This window comes from Rana temporaria, chromosome 2 (assembly GCF_905171775.1).
Source record: "Rana temporaria chromosome 2, aRanTem1.1, whole genome shotgun sequence".
Classification (NCBI taxonomy): Eukaryota; Metazoa; Chordata; class Amphibia; order Anura; family Ranidae; genus Rana; species Rana temporaria.
In genome coordinates, this window is record NC_053490.1 from 147,202,769 (window position 1) to 147,215,041 (window position 12,273).

General features: G+C 43.0%; 1 protein-coding gene across 4 annotated transcripts in view; it reads left to right on the plus strand.

Moving 5' to 3' along the window:
* ENOX1 (ecto-NOX disulfide-thiol exchanger 1) overlaps positions 1-12,273 on the plus strand; it is a 641,692-nt gene that overhangs the window by 473,116 nt on the left and 156,303 nt on the right. For all 4 annotated transcript variants that reach the window (XM_040341292.1, XM_040341293.1, XM_040341291.1 and 1 more), the window contains exon 7: positions 2,972-3,136. In XM_040341292.1, coding sequence (XP_040197226.1) covers positions 2,972-3,136 — 165 coding nt within the window. The remainder of the gene's footprint in view (positions 1-2,971; positions 3,137-12,273) is intronic.

A 12,273-nucleotide genomic window follows, 5' to 3' on the forward strand; every position in this document is an offset into this window, starting at 1 on the left:
CGGGGGCTGAATACAAATGCACACTCTTTAAACCATTCATAGTTTTTCCTTCCACTTTACAATTATGTGCCACTTTGTGTTGATCTATCAGATAAAATCCCAATAAAATAGGTTTTTGGTTGTAACATGACAAAATTTGGAAAATTTCAAGGGGTATGAAAGTGGCCACCAGCGTCTTTAAAGTGGCACGGCTGGGCACAGGCACGTACAGGTACGTCGCCTTTAAGAGCCCAGCCATGGGTCGCGCAAGCATATGCAACCCGGTCCGAAGCTCCGTGACCGCGGAGCAGAAGAACGGGGAGAGGTGTGTGTAAACACACCTTCCCCGTTCTTCACAGTGACACTGTCATTCAGAGCAAGGAAAAAGCGATACTGAAAAGTGGGTATAGTGCTGCACACCCCCGATAGTTATAGAAGGAAAAAAAGAAATGTTACCCCGGGGGGCTTTGTATTGCAGCAAAAAATAAATAAATGGATATTATTTAGTTAATAGAAAAGTTTTAATGTAGTTTTTCTACGTCTCACAAGGAAACGTATCTGATATATTTTTTAACCAAAACACAGTCAAGTAATGGCAATAAAAACATGTACATACAAGATTAACAGTATATTGATTGGGCCGTAAGGGCAAACCTGCAAAAGCATGGCATAATGTTATAACAATGGTACACTTGATGAACATGATACATATGATAAACCCCGATGCGTTTCGACCTTGTAGAGGGCGGTCATCTTCAGGGGGTAGGAAGGAGATGCTCTAGAATGAAATACATCGTATAGGTGAGATTGTTAAAAAACAAACAAAAACACTCTCAACAGAGAAACATCTACCATATTGACAATATTGTGAAAAATTTATATATTTACCCTTTAACGGCTAAAAGAAAGGGCAAAAGCGCTTTCCCATGTGCTGCGACTGTGGACCGACTAGGAGCCATGTAACTGCCGCCAGTACACCGCACAACCCCCGTGGAGGCGGGGGAGCTAAGATGGAAAAGGCTCGGCTGAGTGGGCAGATCAAACAAGGGCTCAGAGCCTGCGGGGGTCCGCACTGATACCCCACGCGTGGGGAGGCGAGGGGGGGATCCGGAGGGAGAGACCCAAAAGACCAAAATGGTGGCCATCAAAGACTAGAACCGATGGGGGGGGGCACCCCAAGCTGTAAAAGTAATAATATAAAGTAAAAAATAGTATGCATGTACAGGTACGTCGCCTTTAAGAGCCCAGCCGTAGGTCGCGCGAGCACATGCGACCCGGTCACGGAAGTTGAAGAATAGGGAGAGGTGTGTGTAAACACACCTTCCCCATTTTTCACAGTGGCACTGTCATTGATCGTCTGTTCCCTGATATAGGGAAAGACGATCAATGACGTCACGCATCCAGCCTCACCCCCCTATAGTTAGAAACACATATGAGGTCACACTTAACCCCTACAGCGCCCCCTAGTGGTTAAATCCTAAACTGCAATTGTCATTTTCACAGTAATCAATGCATTTTTATAGCACTTTTTGCTGTGAAAATTACATTGGTCCCAAAAATGTGTCAAAATTGCCCGATGTGTCCGCCATAATGTCGCAGTCATGAAAAAATCGCCGATCGCCGCCATTAGTAATAAAAAAAAAAAATATTCATAAAAATGCCATAAAACTATCCCCTATTTTGTAAACGCTATAAATTTTGCGCAAACCAATCGTTAAACGCTTATTGCGATTTTTTTTTTTTTACCAAAAATAGGTATAAGAATACGTATCGGCCTAAACTGAGGAAAACAAGTTTTTTTTATATCTTTTTTGGGGATATTTATTATAGCAAAAAGTAAAAAATATTGAATTTTTTTCAAAATTGGCGCTCTTCTTTTGTTTATAGCGGAAAAAAAACGCAGAGGTGATCAAATACAACCAAAAGAAAGCTCTATTTGTGGGGAAAAAAAGGACGCCAATTTTGATAAGAGCCACGTCGTACGACCACACAATTGTCAGTTAAAGCGACGCAGTGCCGAATCGCAAAAAGGGGCAAGGTCCTTAACCTGCATATTGGTCCGGGTCTTAAGTGGTTAAAAACGCTTTAGAAATAAAACATTGGACTGTGCATGTATGATGATAATGATTATAGTCATTAATCATCATTATCATCATACATGCACAGTCCATTGAGTTAATGACACACTCTACCTCAGCTGTTCATTGGACAATGAATTATCAGTGGCACAATGATGGGTTTATTAATTTCTCCTGCAAGCCTTTATCTACTACTAGATTCAATGCAATAAAACCCTAAAGGCCCGAACACACGCTTTGATTTTCGGACGTCAATTGTGTTACGACGACTGATTGTTCGCAAATCTTACCCTTATTCCTTTTTTTCGTCAGACAAAAGCTGGATGTGCCGACTATAAAATTTTTGGCAGATGTGAACTCAACTGCTGATTTCCATTTCATTAGTATGGTTGAAAAAATTTGTAAGAGCAAGAAACTAAAGAATACATACAAAACTATTCAACAGGTTGCGTCACTTCTGACGTTTGTATTCTGTCAAATGAAAATTCCTGCAATTGTTAGTAACCTCTGCGCTTTCGACATGAGACTAGCATGCCACAAAAATGGATGTTCTGTCGTCTGAAAATCAAAGCATGTGTACGAGGCTTAACTGGCTTACTTTGTTGGCTTTTTTGTCATCAACTTGAGCCAAATCAGGGGACTTGTATTTAAAAATGAATAGTAATACTCGTGTTTGCATTCAGATTTCTGTCGCAGGTATTTAATTTAGTTATAGTTTTTAATCACACAGAAGTCCCTGTGACTTCCCTGCGTGTTCGTGTTTACAAGCTGTTCTCCCCCCATTGAATAAATGGCTTCTCACACACTGGGAGATCGGCATCCTTCCCACAGAGTATGTAATGTTCTGTGTTGCAACATCAAATCTTTCTTTTTAATCTCTTCTAAGGTATATCTCTTATTTTGTTTATCTCCAGATTCACTCTGTGTACCAGGATTTGATCCAAGTCTGAGCATGATGACTGGGATAACACCAATTAATCCCATGTTGGCTAGTATGGGCCTAATACCACCTCCACAGCTGCCGATTGTCAAAGAAATCATCCACTCTAAAAGCTGCACTCTCTTTCCTCCTAACCCCAGTAAGTATCAGACAGGATTTGTGCCTAAATCCAATAAGTATTTACAGTGCAATGACCATTGATTATGAGGGTGACTAGATTGGTAACCCAGCAGAATTTAGTTTTCATGATTGTAGTTTCCTCAACTTTAGGTGCTGCTTACATTCTGGTTACATACACCTGAAGAGATGTACAGACTTATGAATGCCATTATGCATAGGTTTTCAGTCCAGTAAGGCACCTAGCATCTTATTTGTCCATGTAGCATATGTGGGACCTTAAGGTAAAAGTGACCTGAAAGATAAGGCAGTACTGGTTCTGCTTTTAGAATTCTTGTTGCAGGACTACTTTGGTGTATAAGCAAAGTAGCATGTGATAATAAATATATATTCAAATCACTGTAGGCTTTTTGATTTAACTACACAGTCTACAGGCTATAGTTCTGTCTATCCCACCTATACAGATTCATGTAGTACACAGACCATTAGTATGGGGGATAGAGGTTAGAGACTTTTGCTTCACCTTTCATAAATCTTGTGTAATTCATACTGAGCTATTGCATTGCCCTTTAGACATATTTTTTTGTTAATAAATCTGCTGAATAAATTGTCTGCAGGTTTCTGAGCTGTATAAAATTATAGAATTCAGAATATTTTACTAGGTTTTAACTAAGTATCTTCAAAAATGTAACTGAATAAAGTTGATGTTGTCTTAAAACAGATAATGTGTAACTGTTGCTATAAAGGCATCTCTATACGTTCTGTGTACAGCCTCTGCTGTAGGTTGTGGGGCCCTTGTCACTCAAGAGTTGCCCTCTTCCAAGGTACCCTGCCAATGTTGACAGGTATTTGGCCTAATATAGTTCAGGAAAAAGGGGGAGGGGTGACTGCATGCTCACTGCTCTCCCTGTTTTGTCCCTCCTGTCTGCATGCTTGTATATGGTCTGGTTGGAATTTTGGGGAGAACCCTATGCTGTTTTATATTTTAGTTTTTTAGGTGTCCCTTAAAAAGTAGGGAAAAATGTTGTGAAGTTTAAACCAGACCCTTATCTAGGCATGCAGCCTGCTGTCCCCTATCCTGAACCACACCAGGCCACATGCCTTACAACATTAGAAGGGGTACCTTGCAAGGGAGAGAAGGACTTGAATGATTAGTCGACATTTTTTTCTCAATGCCTTCTCGGAATGCTACTATGATGCATTGTGTACTTTATATTTAACCCTTGTGTGTTAGATCTGTATTGTGCAAACCTTTTTATATGTTCCTGTAAAAAAAAAAAATTACATTATCATTAAATTCCAGTGTGTGACTTCCCTGGCTCAAGTGCTGTAGATTCCCACAGACATGAGATGCTCATCAACCTTTTGAGGTTACATTGGTCAAAAATGCCCATGTCTACATCCAACAGCACATGGCACCAGACACTTTGGCTGACCAATCTTAGATAAGTAGTGGCATTGGTGGATTCTTTCATCCATTAGTTAACCTCCTTCTGCAATCATAGAAAAAATAGTGGCCTTGCTGAACATTTTTTAACCCCTAGCTATCTCCCAAAGCTAAGAAAAAAAAATGTCAAATTTGTCTGGCAAGTCTATTTATTTCTGTTCTGTAGGCATACACATATACTTGGGGGTAATCAAAACATGCTGTCTGTCATACAGATGTTAGAAAAAATCTTCCTAGGGCCATATAATGCCTGGCCATTCAGCTGCCATCTAATGTCCATGTTAAGCTTAATACAGATCTTATGGTCTTAAGAGCTGCTGTCATTATTCACGTTAGTCATTGTGAATGGATTCTTGACACATTTTGTGCTTCATATTTACTGAAAGAAGGCACAGAGATGCTGGAGAGATTTTCTGAACTTTTCTGAGCTCTCAGCATGTCATGAATATGCAACAAGTCTGTCTGCTTACCTGATCTCCATGTGTTCATTAGAGGCTGACCCTGCTCTGGTTCCCCTTTTTATCACTTCCTCTTCCTGTATGGCTCCACCCTAGTCCATCCCAGGAAGCCTATATTAACCGTTGCTCTACAGGTCTGCAGTGCTGTTCAACAGTGTTCCTATGCTTAGTTCCTGTCTGCAGTGTAGTTGCTAGTTCCTGTTTGCAGAGTGCTTCATTCATCTTCCGTGTACCGTTTTGGCTTGTTCCCGACTTCCTTGTCTGCCTGTGCCCCTGACTATTTGCATGTCCCACGGTTATCCTTGTCTGCCTGTTGCCCTGACTTCGGCTTGCCCATCACCACTGTTTGTCCTGCTGACTGCTTTCCCTTTCTCCCTGCGGAGTGTGACTTGAGGAATCTCGGGGATGCGACCTGGACCCAGTTGCGGCCAAGACCATCCTTACCATCAAAGGCTCTGGTGAATACAAAACTGGGTCTTAGACTCCGTGCCCTGGGTGATCTTAAGTTCATGCTTCATCTCTGCTAGCAGTCGTCGGTCATAGGGTTCACCACCCTGTGGTGCATCCCTGACCCCAACGGGGTGCACTCGTCACCTGGCTACGGGTGACCTGACACAGCATTTACTGATACCAGAAGGTGATGAGAGGTAAACCTGTCATTAATTGCTCATCTCCTCTTGTTTCAGATAACCAAATAGTTAACGATGGAAAAAGGAGTTTATCTCCTAATTGATGCTACTAGACACTACTTACTGATTTGTAATATAAAACATGTTCTCCTATGTTCTGCTTTTCCTTGTCTGTATTTATTTGCTATTTTATTACCCCATTGTTTAAGTTTTAGTTTATGAATTGAGAGAATGAATATTATTCTGGGTATGCCCATATGAGCCGTTTATTAATAACGCTATATGCTTTATTTCACTTTTTTCCATCTCCTATTCTATAAGAAGGTACATATATAAAAATGTGAGTGCAATGAATCCTGTCTTAAGAGCTTGGAATCTATTTTTTCCCTTGGGCAGAGTGAGATAAAATTATTTCACTCCTTCATTGTCTCGGTTCCTTTTCTCGCTCTCGCTGTATGATATGCAGTCCTGCCAGCTGACTCCATCCGTCACAGTCTGACTGATCCAAGATGGTCTTTCTTCAGACTGAGCACCATGGCTCCAGTTTAATATTCATTGATGCAGTCTCTGCTTTTCTCAGGGTGATTTAAGCCCCACTCAAATGCATCAAGTTTAAGTATTCATGAACTATTGTAACCCTTTTGTTCCCTTTCTGAAATGAGATAAAAGCAGTTCAAGTTTTTGATTCAATTATGCATATTGACAGTATAGGTTCTGACTTCTACCTAAAAAAATATGACTTAGGTGTAGGCTTTGGCTTATGGTAGGAGTAGACAGCAGAATAATAAGATATAGGAATACATGATAACTATTCCCTGAGATTGAATACTTATACTATGGGTCCATTGTAGGTCGTATATGTATAAACACAAAAGCCATACATTTTGTTTTGTAGGGTGACTGTATATCATTTAGCCCACTTGACTAGCCATTAAGGTTTAGGCTTATAAATTAAAATACTAGATATTATATTTAAAAAGTCATACTTTTTCATCATTATTGAATGTTCATACAAACAGAACAGTGCTGGCCATGTTAAAATATCTGCACTAAGAGGTACTGTGCAGTAGTATGTTTGGCAGCATTGACTTAACTGAAACAGAAAAATTCACTGGAGCATGCTAGCCACTAAGACTGCCAGTATGCACCTAGTAATGAGAGAGACTAGCCATCACTTTTAATTGGCTTTTCAGAACCCAATAAGTTGGTTTCTGATATAGAGCCTTGTTTGTTGTCTTAGAAAATGTCTTGACTGCTCAGATATCACCTGGATGGGTGGTGTTCTCAAGATCAGCAGAAGTTGTCATTAAAGTGGACTAATATTTGTAAAATAAAATTGCATTCTATTTACCAGAGAGCCAGATTTCCAGCCTCGGCAGACTAGGCAGCGGCTCAGTCACTCAGCCTTTCAATGACATTTTTTTTTGAATCTAGAATACATTTTATTAAGAATTAAAGATCAAGAAACCACATTAAAGATTCCAGACAGTCTACAGCATGCAACAATAAAACCTATTCTCAAGCCCACATTCCAACAAACAGTCAGTTTCCCACCAGGGGGCCCACATGGATGTCTCTGCATAAATTCTAGGCATTTATTGTGTAATTGAACAAACTCTTACTTATTTATTCCATACCTCACCAGCTTTACCACACCAGTCTATCCAAAACCAATTCCACTGTGGAGAGCCCTGGGGTGCCTAACCATGGGCCCCATAATTTGTTAAATTTTAGTGGGCGTCCTCTATGATGGTAAATTTACTTTTCAAACTGCAAGGTGACCCTCATCTGTGAGATCCATTCTTTTAAGTGTGGGGATTCAACTGCTTTCCAATGCCTAAGTATATGTTTACGGGCCTGAAAGAGGGCCCTGGCTATGGCCTGTTTAGAATGTTTATCAATTGGAAGCTCATCTAGAATACCTAGTATATAATGCTTTGGGTCAGCGAGAACATTGACCTGAAATATCGTGTTCAGTACCCTAGACCAGTACTGATGGTGTTTTGGGCATCTCCACAGCAGATGGATGAAATCACCATGATCCCTAGAACATCTGATGCACGTAGAATCATCCCTTGCACCCATTTTACACAGCCGAGCAGGCATAAAATGCACCCGCAGGACTATGTAAAGTTGGGACAAGTGCTGCATTACATTAAGAGATCATGGCTGTACTGCCTGCATAACCTCCTCCCACTGTTCTTCCTCGAAAATATACCCACGTTTCTTTCCAACTTACTCATAGCTCCAGTAGGGAAACCCTGTAAGAATATGGAGGATAACATCGAGTAGCAATTTGAAATAAACCCTTTGAGTTGAGAGACCTCGGCAATATAATTAAATATAGGGATCTGGGATTGTAACAACGGTTCCCCACCGGATTGTGCCTTAATAGCATGCTGCAACTGCAAGTAGTAAAAGCACATAGTGTGGTGTATGGAATTTTTGTTGTAGTTTAGTAAAAAAAGATAATTTAGCCATTACAAAAGAGCTGTTTTAGACAAGCGATCCCATATTTTTTCCACCTAGGTCCGCTGTCAAGTGGAAGCAGTTCAGGGTAGTATTTGTTATCCCAGATAGGGCTGTAGTTATTGAAGCCAGTGACATTTTGCAATATATTCCATATCGTTTGCATGAGGAGAAATGTGGGAAACCGTTTATTAGATTTGGCATATGCCAATGCCTCTAGACCCATAGCCACATCACTAGTCAGTCACATGACCCATTAAGACAATAGTGAAATCCTTACACCCTTCCACTGCCACCCGATCCACAGGTATGACTCGAGCAATGTGTTGTAACTGAGCTGCCAGATAATTTAGCCAGGGGTTGGGCAAAGCTAATCCTCCCACATCCTTAGGTTTCTGAAGTTGTTTCAATTTAATTTGTGGGGGTCTAGTTAACCACAAAAATAACCAAAATATCGAATTAATAATGCAAAACATTTTTAAGGGGATATCCATTGGAGCATTGTGCAAAATGTAAAGAAGTTGGGGCATAAACACCATCTTAATAAGGGTAACTTTCCTAACACAAATAACCAGAGTTTGGACCACACCTTGGCCTTATCTGTAATGTGCCCCAGTAGGGGCAATAAGTTGAGGGAAGCATATTCCAAGCAATTGGGAGTGACATAAATGCCTAAGTATTTAAAGGAGATAGATACTGGGATGTTTTGCAAGGTAGTTACCTGGTTGTCAGGATTGGCATCCAGTGACATAATGAATGATTTAGTCCAATTAATAACCTATCCTGAGTAGGTTCCAAAATCTGTGGACATGACTGATATTGCCTCTTTCAGAGATTCAGAGGTATCCAGTAGAAGAAGCATAGTGTCATCCGCATACAGCATGATTTTCTCATGTAACCTTGCATATTGGAATCCACGATACTGGAGTTTGAGCAGATCATAGCTGCTAATGTCTCGATGGCAATTGCAAAAAGAGAGGGGACAGAGGACACCCTTGTCGGGTGCCCCTATGCAAAGGGAAGGGCTGTGAGATCTGTCCTGCCTCTCTGATTGTCGCCTCAGTGGCATCATACGACAACTCAACCCACGACAGAGAAATGTCACCAAATCCAAACTTGCCCATCATTGCCCGTAGGTACTGCCATTCTATACTGTTAAATGCCCTATGGGTATCCAGTGACAGCAAAGCCCTATCTCCACTATTGTCTGCTGGGGACTGTATGTTAAGATGTAGTCTGCAGAGGCATGAAGCTAGCCTGGTCAGCATGAATAATTGTCAAAATAGCCTTGTTCAATCTCAAAGCCAGCACTTGTATTTTGATGTCACTCTGCAAGAGATTCCCTGGTTTTAGTAAGAGGACAATGTTGGCCTGAGTCATGGAGTCTGAAAGGGAACCACTCCTCCTGGCATTATTGAGTACTTTAAGTAGGTGCGGCAAAATGACCTCCCCTTATTGCTTGTAAAACTCCATAGGGAGACCGTCATCCCCTGGGGCCTTATGATTAGGGAAGAAACTGATGGCCTTTTTTTTTTTTTTTTAACAGAAGGAATATTTATTCAAGAAAGTCAAATGGTTACATGCTCATATCAATCAAATAATACACACAGGGCCACAAGGCTCCAAACATTGGTTACAGATAGTGCAAGGAAAAACCATCTTCATTAGAGATCACCATGTTAGCTTATCCAGATAGGAGAGGAAAACAAAAAGGGGGAAGGGGAGGGAAGGGGGAGAGGAGAGGAGAGGGAGGGGCCACATCCCATCCAGCGAGCCAAATGGAGTGACCACACCACATATTACAGCGTGCATCCACAGTGAGTCCCAAACATGGAATTATTACCAAATACCTAAGTGTGAGGGCCACACTAACCCATACCATAGACCTGGGAGGGGTAGGGGAAATTCCAGGACCCAGGCACGTTACACCGTCCATCTCCTGGCCGCCACCCAAGCCCCCCAAACCTTATTAAACTTCTTGGGGCAGTTACGTGCAATGTACGTTAGCTTATACATGGGGAGGGTGTCATTCACCAGTTTCCGCCAGGCAGACAGACCAGGCGGGTCAGCCGCCTTCCATTGAAGTAGGATCGCTTTATGAGCATAAAAAGCCGTAAAGAAGATAAAAAGCTTCTTGTGTGTGGGGGTAGGGAGGTTATCAGTAATGCCCAGCAATAGGATCAAGGGATTCAGCCCAACAGCCACGCCACCAATCGATTCAATCTCTGCCGTCACCAGCCGCCAAAACTCCTGGACCTTCGGGCAGAGCCAGACCATGTGAATAAAATTCTCCACGTCCCAGTTGCATCTAGGAAATTTATCCTCCGAGGTACGGTAAATAGCCGCCAGCCTCTGAGGCGTATAGTAGACCCTATGAATACATTTTAACTGAATGAAACGCTCCTTCGCCGATATCATGAGGGGAATGCACTGCTGGAATCCCTCCGACCAGTCCTCTGATGTGAGTGCCAGCAAGTCCCGCTGCCAGGCCGAGAAGGCCCGTGAGGCCCCGGCCCCCCCAGCACAGGTCAACCTAAGGTAAATAGAGGAAAGTACCCTGTCCACCATACGCGAGGTAAGGAGCCTCTCCACCGAGTGGGGCTCCACCTTGATAGGGTCTGGAAACTGCGATCGGATCGCATGCCGAAGCTGAAGAAATCTGAAGAACATCCAGGGGGGAAGTCCAAACTTCGTTTTTAACACGCCAAAAGAGAGTAAACGACCCTCTGGTCATGACATCTCTCAGGGTTTTAATGTTATATCGCGCCCACAGCTGCGGATCCGGCACAGTCCTCAGATGTGACAGGGATGGGTTGCCCCACAGAGGGACGTGGGGGGGAGAAAGATCCGGGCTCAACCAGAAGCCTCGAGACCTGTCCCCACACCACCACCGTGGCCCTCATTGGTGCAGTAATCTGGGCGCTAGCCCTAACTCCTCGGTAAACCAAATTACTCAATCCGGCATAGGACCCCAATATAGCTGCTTCAAGGGTAACTGGCGGGTTATTACGATCCTGAGCAAACCACCATCTAACAGACACCAACACAGCCGCCCAGTAGTATTTCCTAAAGTTCGGAAGGGCTAAACCGCCCTCCGACAAGGGGAGCTGAAGTATGGGCCTACCCACCCTCTGGACCGAGGCCTGCCAAACAAATGTACCCACCGCCTGATCAAGTCTGTCAAAAAATGACATATAGAAATTTGGGGAGGAAGGACATTTTAACCAGGTTAACCCTGCCAACAGGTGTGAGAGGCAGGGTCCTCCAGGCCGAGCACCTATGGATAAACTTCTGGAGAACAGGGTTCACATTGGCCTCGATGTATTCAGACAGGTTTCTGCGAACCATGATGCCCAGATATCTAAAACTGTCGACCCACTGAAGCGGAGCCGGCAGGTCATCGGGAGGGGGTGCCAGAGTCAAAGGAAAAAGGACCGACTTGTCCCAATTAATCCGAATACCTGAAAACCTGCCGAACGTATTAATAATTGAAAGGGCAGCGGAAAGGGAGCTGTGTGAGTCATTAAGGTAAAGAAGAGTGTCGTCTGCATACATCGACACCCTCTCAACAACAGAGCAGACCGTGATACCTGCGACCTCAGGGGCGGAACAAAGCATAATAGCCAATGGCTCGATGGCAAGGGCGAACAGGACTTGGGAGAGGGGGCACCCCTGCCTTGTATCTCGGTGGAGTGGGAACTGATGGCCTTTTACAGCTCCTCCAGTGTTATGGGGCATCTAACATCCATCTATGGCAATCTGACAGACTGGGTAACTCTATCCTTCCCCTCCAGAAATTCCTGTAGAGTTTCAAGTAAGTAGCCCCCCCGGCGAGCCATAAAGACCGGAGTAGAAATCCACCAGTTCCTGCATAATGAGATCTGGAGTATTAACAGTTTTCCCCAATTTAGTACGCTATGCTCCAATGTCTGGTACGGTGTGCAGAGACTGTACAATGTTGGCCAATAGGCGTCCCCTCTGCTCTCCCTCTTCCTAAAAAGCTAATTTAGTAAAGAAATGCTTTCTATCCCCCCCAGATATAGTGATTCAGTCTAACATTTCCTGAGCTGCCAGACAGGCATCTTTATGGGCATCTGAAGGTTCAGCAATAAACACCACTTACAATCTGTGTACCAACCATGCAGCCTGTTCTCCC